Source organism: Moschus berezovskii, chromosome 7 (assembly GCF_049115385.1).
Source record: "Moschus berezovskii isolate FMDL1 chromosome 7, NW_MosBer_1.0, whole genome shotgun sequence".
In the NCBI taxonomy this organism is placed as follows: domain Eukaryota; kingdom Metazoa; phylum Chordata; class Mammalia; order Artiodactyla; family Moschidae; genus Moschus; species Moschus berezovskii.
Window position 1 is genome coordinate 110,850,386 of NC_142466.1, and position 20,909 is coordinate 110,871,294.

At 50.2% G+C, this 20,909-nt stretch overlaps 1 protein-coding gene across 5 annotated transcripts in view; it reads right to left on the reverse strand.

Moving 5' to 3' along the window:
* Nucleotides 1-20,909, reverse strand: part of AKNA (AT-hook transcription factor) — a 61,060-nt gene that overhangs the window by 8,172 nt on the left and 31,979 nt on the right. For all 5 annotated transcript variants that reach the window (XM_088838306.1, XM_088838307.1, XM_088838304.1 and 2 more), the window contains 13 exons: nucleotides 20,632-20,789; nucleotides 18,042-18,101; nucleotides 15,647-15,774; nucleotides 14,981-15,188; nucleotides 13,132-13,286; nucleotides 12,855-13,034; nucleotides 11,775-12,021; nucleotides 10,273-10,379; nucleotides 9,476-9,687; nucleotides 7,833-7,995; nucleotides 4,341-4,517; nucleotides 3,581-3,696; nucleotides 2,778-2,924 (listed from right to left, as the gene is read on the reverse strand). In XM_088838306.1, coding sequence (XP_088694432.1) covers nucleotides 2,778-2,924; nucleotides 3,581-3,696; nucleotides 4,341-4,517; nucleotides 7,833-7,995; nucleotides 9,476-9,687; nucleotides 10,273-10,379; nucleotides 11,775-12,021; nucleotides 12,855-13,034; nucleotides 13,132-13,286; nucleotides 14,981-15,188; nucleotides 15,647-15,774; nucleotides 18,042-18,101; nucleotides 20,632-20,789 — 2,058 coding nt within the window. The remainder of the gene's footprint in view (nucleotides 1-2,777; nucleotides 2,925-3,580; nucleotides 3,697-4,340; nucleotides 4,518-7,832; nucleotides 7,996-9,475; nucleotides 9,688-10,272; nucleotides 10,380-11,774; nucleotides 12,022-12,854; nucleotides 13,035-13,131; nucleotides 13,287-14,980; nucleotides 15,189-15,646; nucleotides 15,775-18,041; nucleotides 18,102-20,631; nucleotides 20,790-20,909) is intronic.

Sequence of the window (20,909 nt, forward strand, 5' to 3'; positions counted from 1 at the left end):
CTGTCCATGGGATTTTTCAGGCAAGAACACTGGAATGGATTGCCATTTCCTACTCCAGAGGAATAGGTCCCATCACTTCATGGCAAATAGATGGGGAAACAGTGGAAACAGTGACAGACTTTATTTTAGGCGGCTCAAAAATCACGCAGATGGGGACTGCAGCCATGAAATTAAAGGACGCTTATTCCTTGGAAGGAAAGTTATGACCAACCTCAGTTCAGCTCAGTTCATTTCAGTCGCTCAGTCATGTCCGACTCTTTGCGACCCCATGAATCACAGCACGCCAGGCCTCCCTGTCCATCACCAACTCCCAGAGTTCACTCAAACTCATGTCCATTGAGTCGGTGATGCCATCCAGCCATCTCATTCTCTGTCGTCCCCGTCTCCTCCCACCCCTAATCCCTCCCAGCATCAGACTCTTTTCCAGTGAGTCAACTCGTCGCATGAGGTGGCCAGAGTATTGGAGTTTCAGCTTTAGCATCAGTCCTTCCAATGAACACCCAGGATTGATCTCCTTTAGAATGGACTGCATATTAAAAAGCAGAGACATTACTTTGCTAGCAAAGATCCATTTAGTCAAACCTGTGGTTTTTCCAGTAGTCGTGTATGGATGTGAGAGTTGGACTACAAAGAAAGCTGAGCACCGAAGAACTGATGCTTTTGAACTGTGGTGTTGCAAAAGACTCTTGAGAGTCCCTTGGACTGCAAGGAGATCCAACCAGTCCATTCTAAAGGAAATCAGTCCTGAATATTCATTGGAAGGACTGATGCTGAAGCTGAAACTCTAATACTTTGGCCACCTGATGCGAAGAGCTGACTCACACTCTCTGACATAAATCACAGCAGGATCCTCCAAGACCCACCTCCCAGAATATTGGAAATAAAAGCAAAAATAAACAAATGGGACCTAATCAAAATCAAAAGCTTCTGCACAGAAAAGGAAACTATAAGCAAGGTGAAAAGACAGCCTTCAGAATGGGAGAAAATAATAGCAAATGAAGCAACTGATAAAGGATTAATCTCCAAAATATACAAGCAGCTCCTGCAGCTCATGTCAATTTATTCCAGAAAAATAAATGACCCAATAAAAAAATGGGCCAAAGAACTAAACAGACATTTCTCCAAAGAAGACATAAAGATGTCTAACAAACACATGAAAAAATGCTCAACATCCCTCATAATCAGAGAAATGCAAATCAAAACCACAATGAGATACCATTTCACACCAGTCAGAATGGATGCTATCCAAAAGTCTACATGCAATAAATGCTGGAGAGGGTGTGGAGAGAAGGGAACCCTCTTACACTGTTGGTGGGAATGCAAACTAGTACAGCCACTATGGAGAACAGTGTGGAGATTCCTCAGAAAACTGGAAATAGAACTGCCATATGATCCAGCAATCGCACTCCTGGGCATACACACCGAGGAAACCAGAATTGAAAGAGACACATGTACTCCAATGTTCATTGCAGCACTGTTGATAATAGCCAGGACATGGAAGCAACCTAGATGTCCATCTGCAGACGAATGGATAAGAAAGCTTTGGTACATATACACAATGGAGTATTACTCAGCCATTAAAAAGAATGCATTTGAACCAGTTCTAATGAGGTGGATGAAACTAGAGCCTATTATACAGAGTGAAGTAAGCCAGAAAGAAAAACACCAATACAATATACTAACGCATATATATGGAATTTAGAAAGATGTAAATAGTAACCCTGTATACGAGACAGCAAAAGAGACACAGATGTATGAACAGTCTTTGGGACTCTATGGGAGAGGGTGAGGGCGGGATGGTTTGGGAGAATGGCATTGAAACATGTATGTTGTCATATGTGAAACGAATCACCAGTTCAGGGTTGATGCATGTTACAGGATGCTCGGGGCTGGTGTGCGGGGATGACCCAGAGGGAGAATAAGGGGAGGAGGGAGGTGGGAGGGGGGTTCGGAAAGGGGAACTCATGTACACCCAGGGCGGATTCATGTCAATGTATGGCTAAACCAACCAATATAATATTGTAAAATAATTAGCCTCCAATAAAAATAAAAATAAAAAATTAATTAAAAAAAAATGAAAAGACCCTGATGCTGGGAAAGATTGAAGGCGGGAGGAGAAGGGGACAACAGAGGATGAGATGGTTGGATGGCATCACCAACTCCATGGACATGAGTTTGAGTGAACTTCGGGAGTTGGTGATGGACAGGGAGGCCTGGCGTGCTGTGATCCATGGGGTCGCAAAGAGTCGGACATGACTAAGTGACTGAAGTAACTGAACTGAACTCCAGGGGATCTTCCCAACCCGGGGATCAAACCCACATCTCCCATGTCTCCTGAGTCGGCAGGCAGATTCCTGACCACCTGGGAAGCTAGGTTATATTTAATGTAATGCACTTTGAAATCCTACTATGTGTCACCACAAGCTATGTGCTAGGTGCCCCCTGGGGAATCACAACCTGAATGGAAGGCCAGAAGGGAGTGATTCTGTGCTCACTGTTACCCAGGTCCTGCAAGCATCAAGCTCTTCCTAAGTCGCTTCATGACTGACCAGCTGAGTGGATTTTCTCCAAACCCAGCACAGGCCCCGACAAAGCGGAGGTCTGAGAAACTGCTGACTGAATCAAGGGACAAACACACCCAGATTCACAGAGACAATGCTCCCTGATGTTTTTGTATCACCGAAGTCATAGAAAATGACAATATTTCAATGGCCCACTGGCTAAATGGAAGCAACCACCTGGGGACTGTGCACCTCCAGCGCCCCCTCCTGGCTCACCTGTGTATTGGCCTCGGAAGGTGACCCTGTCCGGCCGTCCGGTGCTGCTCAGTCCTTTTCTTCCACCCCCAGCAGCCTGCGGACAGTTCTCTGTGGTCCTGTCCCTCTCAGAGAACAGCCTTGGGGAGGCTGGCTCAGATTCGGAACCTGGTGGGAAGGGGGCATCAGAGGGGGAGGGGATAGGGGACACGTAGCTAAGGGATTGGGCAGATCACGAGTCCAGGCTCTGGGGTTTTAAGCCTACAGCACTCCCTTCCCTCGGCCCCTTAGTAATCACCGCTGACACACCTGGATGCCTGACCCTGTGCTAAGCGCTTTGCACACTCCCTGTCACGCACCCTCACAGCAGTCCCAGGAGTGGACACTGTGATCACTGCACTGTGAGCTGTCCCCTTAACTGCACAGGGCAGGTAAACAAGCCGGTCAAGGCCACACAGCTGGGAAGACGTGAGCTGGGGCCACTGACCTCAGAGCCACGTTCCTCCAGGCAAGTCCCCTGTGCTTTCGGGCTTTGGCGTCCTGATCTGCAGAAGGTGGATGATTCGACCCACCCTGCAGTGAAGATGAAGCAAGATGACACAAGCGCTCAAAGCCCTCACAGAGACTGCAGTGCAGAGCCGGTGCACAGCACGCTGCGGCTGCCACCGGAAGCACGTGGTATTTCAGAGCACTACGACTGCCTAACAAAGACGCCCAAAAACCTCCGAGTTTCCTCGAGGGCGGCTGCTGTGGTCCCTGACTCCTGAGCCAACACGCCCAGACTGTGGCCTCCAAACATCAGTCCTGGCAGGTTGGTCACTTACTCAGGGGCAGTCGAGGCTCCTCCCGAGGCACCGAGGAGGACCTGGCTCGCCGCCTTCCCGCGGGGACAGCTTGCTCTGCACCCCGAGGCTCACCAGACAACCTCTCCGTGGATTTGCTAGCAAAAGAGAGAGAGTGATGATGTCACTGGATGCGGTCTTACGCAGCCTTTAAAGATGGTCAGTGAGACGGCCAACCCAGAGAAATGCTTATAACATGAGGAAAGAGGAGAACATGAAGGTCAAAACCAAAGACTCTGGAGTCAGACCCACAGAAGGTGGCTCTGAGCCTCTCAGACCCTCAGTTTCCTCATCTGTCAAATGGGGATACAGGCGTGATTACTTCAAAGCGTCGTTGGAAGAAGTGAAGACAGTGTCCTTTGAAAACCTTCACCTAGTGCCCTCCGATAGGAACACTCAGAAGTTAGAAGTTAGAGATGATTTTATAAGTCATCACAGGTGAACAGCTGCGGGGTGAGTGGGTGAGAGGGTGCGTGTCCTGCAAAGGTTCTGGCTCTTCACTTGGGCGATGAGTTCAGGGACATTCACTGTATCACGCTCTATTAGTAACACATGTGTTCAATCTATTCTTTTATGCATCAAATATGACACGGTAAAAAAAATCTAAGCATGAATGAACGAGTGAGTGAGAGGGGAGATGACTGTGCCCAAGTCCACGTGTCAGGGGACAGCCAGAGACCCGCTAGCTCTGCCTTCTGCAGCTCCCACCAAGGCACAGGGCAGGAACGGGGGGGTCACCTACCTGCCGTAATGGGAGCTCCAAGTGGCTGAGGAATCCCCTGACCGCTCCCGGGCCCGGGTGGGGCGATCGCAGTTGGACGCTGAGCGCGTGGGGCAGCCCTGGGGGTGCTGGTGGAGGCTGTCCTCCAGCCTCAGACGGAGCCGGGAGACCTCATCCTGCAGCTCCCGGATGGCCTGGCTGGGGTGGAGGGTGGAGACGGGAATGAAGAACAGGTGCACAGTGAACAGAGCTGCAGCCACGCCCGGGTGCTGGGTCTCTGTCCCTCTCCACCAAACATGGCCTAACTCTAAGTGGATTCTTGAACTCCCTTGTGTGTCCGCTTTTTTGCTGCATATCTTAACGTCTCTCTGAGTTCACGTCCCTGCACATTTGGTGAGCAAAGCAGAACGTTCCTTGAGGTTTACCCAACCTAGCATGCAGGGCCTCTGAGGAGCTATTCTGAAATGCCAGTGACAAATTCTCAAGATTGAGATGAGGATGCAGAGTAGAAAGAGTCACTCAGCTGCGTCTGGCTCTTTGTGACCCCATGGACTGCAGCACGCCAGGCTTTCCTGCCCTTTACCATCTCGGAGCCTGCTCAAACTCCTGTCCATTGAGTCAGTGATGCCATCCAACCATCTCGTCCTTTGATGAGTAAAGAGGGCATTGGCTAAAGCTGCACTTCAAAATTTCAATTCTGGGACTTCCCTGGCAGTCCAGTGGTTAAGATTCCACACTCCCAATGCAGGGGGCAGAGGTTCAGTCCCTGGTCAGGGACCTAAGACCCCACAGGCCACAGACCGCAGCCTAAGCAAAACAAAAACTTTCCGTTCGGATCTGCCTCAGGCCCTGGACTGCCCTCCCCTTCCCCTACGTCTGTCTCTAGAAATCCTGACTATCTCTCCAGGTCTGCTTCCTTCCCGCCCTTGCTTAAGCGCCTCCCCTACAGGTTTCCCCTAAACCTTTCCTAAAGTGCTCAGGTCCAGCACTCCACTCCAGGCAAAAAATGCTTGTCTGTCTGTGTCCTGACCCAGATGGTGAGTGCCTGGCGGCCAAGCAGACTGCCCCATCTCACAATGCCTGAGAGCCTCACACCTCACAGATGCTCAGGGAATGTCACTGATCTGGCCTCCAGACTCCAAGAGGGAGCAGAGGAAAGATGTGTGTGTGGAGAGGGGACAAGGAGACACGCGGTGATACCCATCACCAACTGGATGTGAGCAGACTGTCATCTCAGGGAAGCCCCCAAACACAGCCCAACCTGTGACTGGTAAGGAACCTCATGAGCCCCTAGCATCTCAGGAGTAAATCTTGTTTGTGTTTCTCCTTGATCGGTCCCTGAATCTCTAGGGTCTTGTTCTGAGGGCATCACTGGCATTGAGGCAGCCAATCCCACCCAGATACCCCTGCACACAAACCCCTACACTCGGGGCTTCAGAGTCTGGGTTGGGCATGGCATTCCTCCAGGCTGATACAGATTCTCTGTCTACTGTTCGGACCAGCTTCTGGGGTGAGGGCTCCCCTCAGGGTTAGTTCTTGCCTGGTGGTCCCTGGACTCGTGGTGGGGTGGCTCCTGGCGCCACCTGCAGCAGACATCAGCTCTCAGATGGGTGTGCCCAGAGGGAGCGGAGACCTCTCTCTGCCTATGCCCTGGTGCTCTGGGCGTCCAAGGGCAGTTGGTTCCCTTGGCAATTCCCAGGGAAACGCTTGTTGGGGTTTCCAAGGCAAACCATGAGGGTGGCGGCTGCAAGAGTGAGAACTCTGGCCACCCGTTAACCCCTGAAAGGCAGGACCGTGGTCCTGCAATGGGTGCAAGATTAGGGCGGCTCTGGCTCCCTGTCCAGGTCAGAGGCTGCTGAACGAGGGCCTGGAATTTGGAACGTGCCCTTGGGTGTCACTTGTCCTCTCCAGCTTGTTTCCATCACGATCTCGGCCTTCCTGACCTAATCTTTCAGTGACTGAGTGCCAGCTGGCACCTAAGAGTCATCTTTCCCTGCAGTTTCACTCCCCCTCCTAAGCTCCCCATCTCTGCATCGGTATCCAACTGGCTGACAAGCCAGAAATCTGAGTCGTTCTAAACCTTTGTTTTCCCCTGAGCACCCTGAAAGTTAACCAACTCCCAAATCCTGTTGGCCCAATGCCTAATTAACCCTTTTCAAATACACTCCCTGCCCTCGCTGACGGCCCCAACACCTCTCTCCGGGGTGTGGCAGCCTTCTCAGCAGTCCCTGGCCTCCACCCCCACCATCACGGTGGCCAGAGAATTCTTCCTACAGTGTAAATCCAACCCTGCAGCTTTCTTACTTAAAGTCTCCTTCATTATCCTTAGATGAGACTTTCCACATTCATAAATATTCAGTGAGCACGTCCTCTGAGCAAAGACATCATCCAAACTTCTCACCAGCTGTGTCAGAGGTTCTCTAAGCTCTCCCCCAGGTCACCCCGTCTTCCTCTCTGCTTTTATTGTTTAACAGCCCATCTTATACTTGAGGATCTGGCTATAATAAACATTAGGTGCGTCTAGGCCTTTGCACATGCTCTTCCCTCTGCTGGGATACTCTTTCAGCTCTCTGCCTTCTGGTCTCAGTTGGGATACCACTTCCTCCAGGAAGCCCTCCCTGAAGCCTCTGACTGGGCTAGATGCCCCTTCTCTGTGCTCCCACAGTCCCTCGGGCCTGTGCTATCACTGAACTTATCACATTGGGGGTGCAACCCTGTTTCTTGGTCCATCTTACAGGATAGTGAGCTTTACGAGGTCAAGGACTGTCTTGTCCACTACCGTATTCCCAGGGGCTGGCATACTGTAGGTAAATAAGCCTCTCACTGACTCGATGGACATGCGTTTGAGCAAACTCTGGGAGACAGTGGAGGACAGGGAAGACTGGTGTGCTGCAGTCCAGGGGGTCGCAAAGATTCGGACACGACTTAGTGACTGAACAACAACAAGCCTCTCGTTCCTCTGCTGATGTCATGGGGGGTTGCAGGAGCGCACTTGCTAAGCTCAGGCCTGGAAACCAACACCCCAACCCGACAAAGGCTTGTGGCTGACTACTGGCCAAAAGCCACTCAGGAGAGCAGTAAGAGGACTAACCCCTTTTCCCTTTCCTGTTTAACAAAGCAAGGAGAAATCTTTCTTAGTAGAAAAACTGTGCTTGGATTAAAAAGAAAAAATTGAAAAAACATTTTCTCTTTGGTTCATGTAATGAACACATAAACTGCAGAAAACACATCCCAGGGAAGTGTAGACCTGTTTTGGAAGGGAAATGCTGGGAGGCAGGAAGAGGGGTCTTAGCACCAGTAAGGTGAACTTCTAGATCATTTCCTACTGGCTAGAGAAGGGTCCTCAGAATCTATACCAAGGAGGAGCCACAGGATCAACTGGGAGGCAGGATGCCTGGGTCCCAGCACAGCCACCACTGGATGGAGACCCCAGAGAGCCCCTGCCTCCCTCGGGCATCACCCTCCCGTCTCTCTGATGCACTTGAATCCTCAGCGCCCAAGCATCCAACTTACTCGCGCCCCGTCCTGGTGAGGAAGAAGGTGGAGGTGATCTCTGCGGGTCCACGTGGTGGAGTGGCAGCCACAGGGGCAGGGGTGGGAGGTGGGCTGATTGTCGCGCTGGGGAGGATCGGTTCAGAAATCTGCTTCCGTCCCTTAAACTCTGAGCCAGGGACCGCTAGAGAGGCGGAAGGAGACCAAAGTGAGTTTACACAGAGAGGACCCTTGAAGTGTGAATTTGTGTAGGTGGAAACATGGTGGGCGTGAAGAGATGGGGCCCGGCTGAGGTCTCAGATTAAGCTCCTGTGGAGGCCAGTGACCCTCAAAACAGGAAGAAGATGTGGTTTTTGCTGGGAGCTTGGGGTGCAAAGCTCTGGAGGCCCTTATGACTAGATTCCCCCTACCAGCCACCATTTTGGCATCAGATCCGAGTCTCCAGGGCCCTCCTCCTGCAAAGAGCTCCCTTCTCCTCCACATAGACCCTCAGACTCTGCGCATCACCAGGTTGCCCTAGGACCAGCCTCGGAGCCTCCACCTCCCTCTGAAATTAGTCACAGCTTTGCCTGCTCGCACGTTTCTCGGCGCATTCAAACCTTTAGCCTCTCAACGGGGTTGGGCAACCAGAGTTACAAATCACTCATCAGGCATTGTGCATTAAAAACAATGCGCCCTGGGAAGACTACTCAACAGTCAAAAAAGAATAGACTATTGATTTATGGAATAATCTATGTGAGTCTCCAGAAAAGTGTGCCGAGTGAAAAATAGGCCAATCCTGAAAGGTTATACATTGTACGATTCCATTTCTATGACATTCCGAAATGACGAAATTACAGAGATGGAGAATAGATCAGTGGTTACCAGGAGTTAAGGTGGAGTTGGATGCGTTTATAAAAGGACAACAGGAGGGTTCCTGAGATGGTGGAAATGTTCTGTGTCCTGACCGAGTCCATGTTAGAATCTGGTTCTGACATTGCTGTACGGTTTTGCAAGATATTGTTGGGAAAAACCAGGGGAAGGGCACGTAGGCTCTCTGGGTATTATTTCTTACAACTGCATGTGACTTAATTAAACTTTTAACTAAAGTTTAATTTAAAAAATTAAATGGGAACCTCAAAAAGAGGCAAAGCTAATCTGAGAACAGTAGTTGCCTTTGAGAAGGGTAGGAGTGTCTAGAAGGGGCTTGGAGGGGCTGGGGTTCTGATCATGTGGGGTTCCTCTGTGGTCACCTTGGGAAAATTCATCAGTTTCTGTTCTTTCCTGTACATTTGTTTTATTTCAATAAAAAGGTCACATGCATTTTTTAAAAGTAAACAAAGAAATCACAGATTTTATAGACACAGAAAGTGTTCATAACACAGGGTTTTGTAAAAAAAAATCATAAAATATTCATGTATAATATCCCATTTTCATTTTAAGTATTTGCAAACGAACACACACACAATGGCACAGAAAACAGCTCAAAGGGTCTAGACTAAAATGTCACATCAGTTTTTAGCTAATTATTGTTTTTTGTTCCCTTTTCAAAATTTCCTAAATGAACCTGTATGATATTTTGCATCCTAAAGGGTAATGCAGGTTTTCTCATTGGTTTGATCTTTTTTTACCCCATGCGATCCAGCCACCCCCAGGTTCTGGCCAACCCAGATACATCCACTCACCCATCTCAGATGCCAGGGCCCGCTCCAGGCAGAAGCTGGGCGCCCTCTGCCGGAAAGGACTGTCCTGGCCAGATGGGGGCCTCTGGGCTTGGCTCCTAGGTCTGCTGGGCTCGGAGGTTCTTCTGGGGGCTGGAAGACCCCTGGTCTGGCGGTGGGGGGCTGCATCTCGGGGTACAGGCAGAGTGAAGGACTGGGCTAACGTCCCTGGGGTGCTGGGGGCCCATGGAGAGAGAGACACGTTGAGGTCACACAGAATGAGGCCACGCCTCCGAGCCCCTCCACACGCAAAACCATCCTCTCCTGTGGGACTTGGCAGCCCTGGCAGTATAGCATTTCTGAGGATGCATCTCCATCACACACGCATTTTCTTCATAAACTGGCCTACTCATATACAGAAAGTCATAAAGCTCAACTTAGTTTTTCGGTAATATACACAGCAATGAAGTTTGTAATCTTCCCTTCCCACGCAGCCCTGGGTAGCCCCAGGGACCTTCCTCCAGCTTTGGAGGCTGTCACTCAACCTGGTGGCTCTGTCACAGCACCCTCCTGGCACATCTTATTCATTCACCGTTTCATCACCCATTTGTTCAACAAATTCCCAGTCTGTCGACAGTGGTGGAGTGAGCCTGGGAAAGTCGCTTTCCCTCTATCCATAACATGAAGGCAATAACCCGTCCTTGGTGGGGATGAAGTGTGGGCTCTGAGAATGCCCAGACCCTGAGTTCTGAGTTCTGTGAGTTCAGAACTTTGATTCTCAGCCTATCCCAGGTGGGTAACACTGATGGGATCCCCATTACCTGATCTGGGAGAGCCGGTGCTCTGGGGTCTGGGTGAGGGGCGACACTCTGCTGGTTTCTGAGCCCACGAAGCCACTGTCTGTCTCCGGGGATGCCATCCAGGGCTCCTGAAAGAGACAGTGTCCCTTTAAATCTGAGGAATGTGCCTGGGGAACCCTGGGAAACCCTTCCCCAGTGCTGGCCTGGGCCTCACATTCCAGAGGCTCACAGACAGGGAGGCTGGCCCAGCTCCCAACAGCCAGGCCCTGGGTGTGCAGGGTCCTGGGGTGCTCAGGGCCTGGCATGAGCCCTGGGCCAGCAGCAGGGACTCCACGCCCCAAGAGGACCCTGAGCACACCCCGTATCCCTGAGGGGTGGGAGCCAGGGCCTATGGGAGGGAGATTGTCACAGACTTCCTGAGCTGAGAACTAGGAAGGGGAGGAGGAGAAAGGAGTCCCACTGCGAGGATGGGGTTCTCGCATCCACATGTCTTCCAGGGTGGGCCTGGAATGCCGTGTCCTACCTGATTGCAGAAATGCCCGGGTCCCATGAATTGGGATCGGAGAAGGCAATGGCAACCCACTCCAGTACTCTTGCCTGGAAAATCCTATGGACAGAACAGCCTGGTAGGCTGCAGTCCATGGGGTTGCTAAGAGTCAGACACAACTGAGCGACTTCACTTTCATTTTTCACTTTCATCCAATGGAGAAGGAAATGGCAATCCACTCCAGTGTTCTTGCCTGGAGAATCCCAGGGATCGGGGAGCCTGGTGGGCTGCCATCTATGGGGTCGCACAGAGTCGGACACGACTGAAGCGACTTAGTAGCAGCAGCGTGAATTGGGAAAACCAAACTGATCAACCACGCACACCTCCAACACACCGCGTCTAATGCAAGGGGCAAAGATCACCAACAGAGAGACATGGGTGTCTGCCCTCAATGAGTTCATGGTCAAGTGCATATTCCTTACCATGGGCTCATTAGGACTATACGGGTGTGTGTGTGTACACATGCAAATGTATGTGTTTATTTTATTTTTTTGGATGTGGACCATATGGTTTTTATTGAATTTGTTACAATATTGTTTCTCTTTTATTTTTTATTTATTTTTTTACTACAAGGCATATAGGATCTTAGCTCCCCTAGGAGGGATTGAACTTGCGCCCCCTGCATTGGAGGACGAAGTCTTAACCCCTGGGAAATCCCCATATGTGATTTTTTAGGGGAGGATCTATCCCATAAGTCATATTTCCACAGTGATTTGTGATTACTGTCAAAGTTTAAAAAGGAATGGCACAAACTACTTGGAGTCAAAGACACCACTCCCACCTCCAGCTGTGCTAAGCAGGCTCAGAAAGATATGGGCACTGAGCTATGGGTCTCAGAGGAGAAAGAGGAGGTCCAGGCAGAGGGGTCGGGGTGCGGGGAGCCACGGCAGAGGCGGGAGCAGCAGGCAGTCTGAGCAAAGGTCTGGAGGCAGGAGGCTTGGGGAGATGCAGGGAGAGGCCCCACACCCATGCGTACCTCCAGCGGGGGCCCGCCGGCCTGGTGCAGAGACTTTGGCGGGAGGCGCTCAGAGATGCCACTTCCCTCGAGGCTGGCCAGACTGCTCTGGTGGGACGTCACGGACGTGGGGCCCCGAGGATGGGGGGGCCTGCTGGGGCCTGGAGGAGCCTCTTCAGCTGTGCCCAGACCCTGCAGGTGCCCGTCTCTGGTCATGGATGCACAGACGTCTGCTGGCTTCACAGACACCATCTGCTCCACGGTCTCCCTGGCAGGGAAGGAGAGGCATGGTGCCCCTGAGTCCTGGCATGGGCTGGGCAGCTCTGTCCTGGGAGCCATGTAATCCAGGACACAGGTTCTGGAGTCAGGCACCCCTGAATCCCCACCCTGTGCTGCCACCCTCTTGCTGTGTGACCCTGGGCAAGGTGCTGCCCCTCTCTGAACCACACTTATCTCAACTGTAAAATGAGGATGCTGACAAAACCCACCCCATACACCAGGCAGAAATCGGACGGAAATAGAGGTGCCAGAGTACCCTTTCCCAGGCTTCTGGAATTTGCCTTCCCTCTTTCCTATTCCAGCCATTTCCATCAACTTCCATCTACTCAAAAAGACCGTGTCACTATCGTAAACAGAAGACCAGTATTTTGTGTTACAAAATATAGAAGTGAACTTTGCAAATAAATACAAGGAACATGAAAACAGCATTATCTTAGTCTAGATAAATCCTATTGCCTAGTAAAGGCTCTTGGCCTGAGGCCTGCTGGCTTTCTTTCTCTTTCTGTCTTTTTAAAGGAAGATCAAGAGAGGCCCTGAAGACTTTATAGCCCTGAGACTTTCTCCTTGTTGTTCATGGAATCTCTGAGACTAAGAGTGATGCTATTTAAGGCTGCATCTCTCCTACCAGAGATCTCATCCCACACCTCCCCAAATCATTTCAAGTGCTATCAACAGTGTGCATTTCATGGTTTGTAGAGACACTGAGCTACAGGTCAGGAAAGCCGTTTCAAAACTGTAAAGGGCTGTCTAGCTCCTAGGACAGTTACTACCCCTGTGGTTTCTGAGCTGGTGTGGCACCGGCGGGAAGGCTCAGTGACCTACTCAAGGGGAACCCCGTGACTTCTCTCAGCCTGCGCCGGGGGCTGCCTGGTGGGGAGCCTCGGGGCCACTGCTTTTGCTGGAGCTGGAGCCGGGCTGTCAAAACCCAGGGTGCGGCCCTGGCCCTCCACCTCCTCCTCCTCCATCCTCAGGGCTTCTGGAAGGGACTTCACACTGAGGTACCTGCAGAAAAACACAGGAGCGTGACTTCAACCCACAAGGCCAGCAAGATCCCACCACTGGGCCAGACACCCTGGCCTTGGGCCTGGTGGGCACTCACCGCTCCAGGAGGCCGTGGAAATCCTGCTCCACCTGCAGCTCCTCGTGCCTGAGTAGGGCCGGGAGGCCCAGCAGCCCATCCTCTGCCTCATTGCTGGGAGTGCTCAGATCCGAGTTCACGTGCAATAGGTGGGGGCCAATGCTGGTGGCATCGGGCTGGGGCCAGAAAGGAGGAGGGGCAGAGATTCAGCAGATACCTAAGACCACTCTTTAAGGACCTACCTTATGCCAGGCTCATGATGGGCGCTGAAGAGCAAGAAAGCAGTTAGATTCACTGGCCTATTACTCTTTTCCTGTGTGTAAAAGTAGGGACTGGGTCATTGATCTTCAATACCAGCTGCCATTAATGTGCTCTGTGCCAGGCACTGTACAGATATCACTTGACAACAATCACACCAGTATACAGGCTATTACAGCCCATTTTACAGACAGGTAACCGAGGCTCAAATGATTTGCCTAAAGCCATACAGCAGCAAGGGGCGGTGCCAGGATTTGAACCCAGATTTTCATTCCAATATGGACACGCAGTCACTCAAAACACCTTTGCTGCGGGAGCAGGGGAGTCCCTCAAGATAATGCACTAGACATAGCCATCTCCCATAGGGCTGTGATGTGGGCTAGAGACGATTCTACAAAGCCCCTTCCATGTGTGGTTCTTGTCTAGTGTAGCCGTCTCTGTGAGTAGTCTCCAGATCCACCCGGGTCTATAAGCTAGAAGCCTGGAGGTCATCACTCGCTCCTCTCCGCTCACCATCACGCCAGCTCCAGTCCAGTGCACCTTCCAAACCTCTCTCGAGTCCATGCATGTCTCTGCATCTGCCCCACCACCTCCCTGGCTCTGAAGGAGAAAGTGCTAGTCTCTCAGTCGTGTCCAACTCTTTGTGACCCCGTGGACTGTAGTCTGCCAGACTCCTCTGTGCATGGACTTCTCCAGGCAAGAATACTGGAGTGGGTAGCCATTGCCTTCTCCAGATGATCTTGCTGACCCAGGGATCAAACTTGTATCTCCCGCAGTGCAATCTCCCACATTGCAGGCAGATTCTTTACCATTTGAGCCACCAGGGAAGCCCAACCTGCAAATCCTCTTATATCATCCCCCTGCTGAAAAAACAGCAGAGTTTAAAACCATCCCCCTGATGTGACCACATCCCTAATTCCTGGGGCCCCTACCTGCCTCTCCAGCCACATCTCTTAGACAATGGACCCCTCACTGTCTATACTCTAACCACAGGGCCTTTGCACAGGCTGTTGTTCCTACCAGATTTTTTTCTCTTCTACATCTAGTAATTCCTACTCCTTTTCATATTCCATTTAAACATGACTTCCTCAAGGAAAGTTTTTCTGACTCCTTAATGAACTCAGATATGTTAGCTTGTTATCTACTTGGTGTAGAACTCCATAATTCTCGTTCAGAGCACCAATCAAAATTAAAGTAACAAGTTTAACTCTACAGAAAATTCCATGAGGGCGAAAGTGTTCATTGCTCAGTCTGACTCTTTGTGTCCGACTCTTTGCTATCCCATGAACTATAGCCTGCCAGGCTCCTCTGTCCATGGAATTCTCCAGGCAAGAATACTGGGGTAGGTAGCCATTCCTTCCTTCAGGGGATCCTCCCAACCCAGGGATTGAACCCGGGTCTCTGGAATGGCAGGCAAACTTGTTACCACCTGAGTCACCAGGGAAGCCCATGGGGGTAGAGGCCACCTATTATTTTGGTTGTTTTCTACTGAATTCCCACCATGTGTCTTGAGTGTTGGCATATGGTACAAACTTCTCAAATGTCATGAAGTTAACTAATGGAGAAACCAATGAATGAAGGAACAGTCTAATACAGTTGGGCAAAGAGGTACCTCAGGGCCGAGGGTCTGGATGGCCGGTGTGCAGGTTTGTTCCAGAGGAGAGGGCGGGTCTGTTGGCTGGTGGGGGGAGGGCGTGGCTGGGTGGCTGTCCAAAGCCAAGTCTGACCCAACTTGCCCAGGCTCCTGCTTGTTGTGGTCCATGAGGTCCTTCAGCTCATCCAGGCGAATTCCCAGCTGGAATATCTCTGCCTCCAGCTCCCTGGAACAAGGAAATGTCAGCGGGTCTCGAAGGCTGTTCTTTAGAGCAGAGACCCCAGAAATGCCCATGGAGGGCCCATCTGACATCATCATTTAGATTATAAATAAACAAGATAAAAGTAGACTCCACTGGGAATAAGGAGGCTTAGCCCAAGTTCCCTTCTGCCACCAACTGGGTGTAGGACCTTGAGTAAATCCCTTCCCCCTCTGGCCTCAGTTTCCCCATTCTTCAGTGAGGGGATTCCATTCTTATCTCCACAGGCACTTCTCATGGCAGGGAGTCTAAAAGTACACAGATCTCAGCCTTTGAGTATCCCCCATCTGGACATGCTGCTAATTGGGATGGGATTTCTCCCTGTTCCCCAAATGTGTGAATTATAAGGATAAACTGTGCCCCTCCGGGTGGGGACCTGGGGCCTGGCCCATCTGTCCCCCCAGGCCTCCCTCCCCAGCAGGTACCTGTCAGGATCAAATCTCCTGGGTGTCCTCTTGGAGCCGGCAAGCTGCTGGGACAGTTGCCACTCCCTGCAGGCCTTCAGGTACTCCTCCTCCAGGGCCGCATGGGCAGCCTTTAGCTGCTGGAAGACCTGAAACCAGACAGGCCAGTAAGACTTGAGTGCCCAGGCCCTGTGGGCTCCGTCCTTGCAGACACAGTGGATGAGCTGCTCATGGGTGTGTGGGATGGCTATGGGACTCACCCTGGACTGCAGAGACCTCTGGGCTCCTGAGTGTCTGGAAGGCTGGGGTTGGTAGCGTCTGGAACCTGTTTGCCCTGGTTGATCTCCCTGCCCTTAGACTGGCAGGACAGAGGCATGTCTTAGAGCCTTGGCATGAGCTCCAGAGGGCGCCAATCTTCCCTGGTAGACCCATAAAAACCCTGATGCTCCGTGATGGTCACGGTGTCAAATATACTATCGCTGTATCGCCATAAAGACCTGCTTCTTGAGAGGCCTTAGTTCCTCATACTTGATTCTCAAAACTGTGGGTTTTGGAGTATTAGTCACTCTTCTCCTGAATCCAATACATCCTGTTGGATAATACACCCAACAGATGCGTTATCATCACCATCATACTATTGATAACGATAACTAACATTTACGGAGCACTAAGGCTTTGTCTAAAGGACACTGCATTACTCATTCAATCTTCAGCGTAACCCTAACGAGAGGGGTAATTTAACGTCTTCATCTAAATGGGAGGAAACTGAGGCACAGAGAGATTACTTAAGTTGGCGAAGGTCACACAGTGAGTGAGCAAGTTGTAGAGTTAGGATTCGAACCCAGGCCCTCGAGCTCCAGAGCCCATAGTCCCAACCATTACACGAGGCTCCCATAGTAAACGTGACAGTAGTTAACTCTCGGCTAGAACTATGGGAGGTAGGATCATTATCCCTGACTTCTGATCATCCTCATCTCACTCGTTCTATGCTGATAACAGAGGTTGGCCAAGGACAACCCAGAGTCTCATCCCCAGTCTAGCCTGATCTTCCAACAGCTCTCAACTTCCCTGGATATGGAGGAAATAGAAGAGGGGGAAGAAAAAGAATAATTTTGATTTTCAAGGTCCTTGACTATCTGCTCAATGGGATAATGCCATCCATGTGGCATATCTTGTAATTGGAGCAGGTGTGCAACATCCATATAACAACACGCGTGCCTGTTGAGTCACTTCAGCTGCGTCCAGCTCTTTGCCACCCTGCGGACTATAACCTGCCAGGCTCCTCTGTCTGCGGGACTGCCCAGGCAAGAATACTGGAGTGGGTCGCTATGCCCTCCTCCAGGGGATCTTCTCCACCCAGGGATGGACCCTGTGTGGGCAGGTGGGTTCTTTACCACTAGTGTCACCTGGGAAGCCCATATAACAACACAGTAACTACTAATACGGTAACAGTGAAAACTGTCAAACCAAGCATGTTGCATTTGCCCCCCGCTCAGCTCCTCTCCTCACCCTGCTCTGTGCCTTGGGCATCAGCTGGGCTCCCGACCTGCTGGCTTCCCCTGGGGTCTCTCTAGGGGAGGCATCTATTAGAGGTCAGAGGGTGGGAGGGGAAAGATTTAGGAGAGAACAGCTTCGGGCAGGTGTGAGTCCCTGGGCTTCCCTGTCCCTTGTCGGGCCCCCCGAGGCTGCCGCCCACACCCCTGCTAATAGCTCCTTCACTGATCCCTACACCCGCAGCTTTAAGAGCTCCATCTGCTCCTTCCTGGGACCCTGTCTGATGCAGCAGAAATCTAAATTCTATGAGTGACCATAGTTACCTAGAAATACTGGAGTCCAGAAGGAAATAAGCGAATAATGGTTAGATTAGGGGGTCTCTTCGCCTCCCCATCCCCAGTTTTCAAGCTTTAGCAGTCACTTTTATAATAAAGGAAATTTAAATAGAAAATACCTTTTCCTGGTTGCCAACAGGCAGGATAATCGGTGGGAACCTAGGCAGGGCAGTGGTTACGACCCTGGACTTGGGAATCAGACAGATCTCCATCTGGGCTGTGCTGCCTACTGGCTGTGTGGTTTTCAAGTCCCTTTTTTGGGCTTCAGGTCATTCCAGTTACCAGTTACGTGGGGTGAAGACTGTAACTGCCTCGCCAGGTTTTTATGATGATTAAATGAATTAATGTACATCAAGGGCTTGCCACAGAGCCTGACACACCACCACCGCTGCATAATAAGTGGTGACTGCTGTGCTCTAGCGATCGTTATCATGGGAAGCTAAGCGGGGGCTGTCTGTTCAAAAGGGAGACACGGTGTCTGGGATTCCCTGGTCTGTCTTGCAGCAAACAAGGCTTTGGAGACTGTGCTATGGGACACAGAGCAGTCGCCTAGCAGCTCCGCGAGCATCTTCTGAAGCGGACAGTACCTTGGGTTGGTCCTGGGGTATCAGCCGTCCTGCATGTATCAGCTCTATAAAGGACTCCACCTGGACATTGGAGGGGAAAGAAACATGCTCCATTAATCCAGGCTCAGGTGAGTTCTGCCGACTCCCACACTTAGCCAGTCACACTTTGGCATAGCGAGCTGGGTCCCGCCTCAGGATGTGGGTTTTCTGACAAGCACAGAGAGGCAGGTGCCAGAAACAGGCTCCAGCACTGGCTCTGGCCATGGCAGCCTTGGGGAAAATCTAAGCGGAGCTTCCAGGGTTTGATTTTATTTCACTCATGTGCATGAAACCTATGAGGCGGGACATTAGCTGCATCCTGGCGGGGGTGGGGCAACAGGAAACAATCGGATGCCTATCTGTGAAATAGTATGCGGCCATCCAGAGGCAGAAGGTGTGCGTGTGTGTGTTCTTACATGTAAATGCCTCCATGAACTACTTTCAGCATCAAATCAAGGTACAGGACAGTGTGTATGGTATGCTACCATCTGTTATAAAATATAGAGAGAATAAAAAGGAAAAATGAAAATACAATTGCTTATATATTACAAACTATCTCTAGAAGGATGAAAGAAACTAAAATATTAACTGCTTCTGGGGAGGAGAACTGGATGGTGTTGGGGGGGACAGGGAGAGGAGGAAGGTTTTTTCCTATACGTATTCCCTGAAATTTGAACAAAGTGAATTTATTGCCTACTCAGAAATATACAAATTTGGGATATTAAAAAAAATCCAGATACAATTTAGTGTATATACTTCTGTGACCATTTCTATAAACACATGTGTGTTCATTAAACCTTCGGTACAAAGCAGAAGGGCAAGAGTGGGAAAGAAAATTTCACTGCACGTATTCTTTGCCCTGTGCAATGGTCTTTACCATGAGTATCTATTACAGTTACAAAAAAAATTTAGTTAGGGGAAAAAAGGCAAAGACAATTTGTAGATTTCTAGGAAAGCTCTAGATCAGTGCCAAAATATACAACTTTCCCTAATATAATTACATTATATTATATAACTTATATAACATATAAAACTGAAACATAATGCAGGCTACATATGTAATTTAAAATGTTCCAGTAACCATACTAAAAATGTGAAAAGACATAGGTGAATTAATTTTAATAAGATATTTTATAAGCCTAAAATATTGTTTTGACATGTAATCAAATGTGAAAAAGTATTGAGATGCTTTACAGTACACAGGACCAGGAGAAATGTCTCTCCAGTTACAGGACCCAGGACAGCGGCGATAAAGGGGAATCAAGTTCATGGTGCTACACCACGGGTGAGAAAAGACTGCTAAGTGAAAGAAGCCAGACACTAAAGGAAAGACGCTACACAAACCCATTTACACGAAATGTGCAAAACAGGCAAACTCAAAGAGACAGAAGGGAAGCCCAGATGGTGCTCCTGGTGAAGAACCTGTCTGCCAGTGCAGGAGATGCTGGAGACAAGGTTCGATCCCTGAGAGGAGACGATCCCCTGGAGGAGGGCATGGCGGCCCACTCCAGTGTTCTTGCCTGGAGAATCCCATGGAGAGAAGAGCCTGGCGGGCTAGAAAAGAGTCAGACACGACTGAAGCGACTTCGCATGCATTCAAAGAGACAGAAAGTAGATGAGCAGCTGACTGGGGCTGGGGGGACGGGGAATGGGAAGTGACTGCTTAATGGATACGGAGTTTCTTAGTGGGGGATGAAGATGTTCTAAAATCGGTCGTGTTGATGGCACCACAACTACGAAATACTAAAAGCCACGAAGCATTAACTTTAAATTACTGAACTGCATGTTATGTGAATTATATTTCAGCAAAGTTGTTACCAAGAAAGAAAGAAAGAAAACAGAATGGTGGTGTTTCTTTGAAAGAATTTGTTTTATGGACATGGTGATATAACTATTGCGTTTCCCTTTTTGCATTGACTGCTAGGAAGTTCAAAGCCAAACGTGAATCTGATAAAGTGTTCAGGGTCTTTGTTTATTCACTTCTCCCTAAGTTCATTTTATTTTTTTTCCTACACATACTTCCCCTTTACCCCAGTTTCCTCGCTTCTGTTTTCAGAATGTGGTTATTATGCGGGTATTTTCTAAGCCGCTTTAAAGTACTTTTGGAAAAAGGCCAAGCATATAGTTATAAACAATAACAATTTCATAGTTATTTCAATGAAACTGAAAAGGCCTCTTGAGAAGTAACTAAGAATTGATTCCATAATGAAAGGAACTAGAGAAGTGGGGTGAGACCCAAAGAGGAAAAGGGAAAGTAAAGTTTCCATAACCCTTTCAGAACCCTGAAAGAGCTGAAAGTCTCCCCCAGCAGCGAACCGGGACATACTTTCAAGCACAGTTAGAGAGAGTTTGATGCGACACAGTGCCAAAAAGGGAGTTAAACCTAGCTGGCTGACAGGAGGAGGCTGGAGCTTTGTGGCCTCTGAAACCAGCAGGAAAGCCCCAAGTTAACTCCTGCAGGGGGGTGATGAGTGAGCCTGGCACACAGACAGCCCCTCCCCAAAGCGGGTAGAGGCTCTGCTTTCTTCAAGGGAAGTCTGTCTCCCGTGGGCAAAGCTGGGGTTCCACTCACCTTGGTCAGGAACCGGCTGGCCTGAGAAGCCAGCTCCTGGGCCCGCTCCGCTGAGGGCTGGTCCTGGGCAATGCCCCCTGTGTCCTCCTGAAGCCACCCTAGGGTGGGCATGCTGGGTGGTGAGGAGGGGCTCAGGTCTCCTCCAACTGATGGCGACCCTGGAATACACAGTCACTATACGCTGGGGCCAGGAACAGTCCTTCCTGGGGCTGAGAGACTGGTGCTCGACTGCAAAACCACCACCTCCATCCTCCAGTAACAGCTCAGCCTTCTCACCA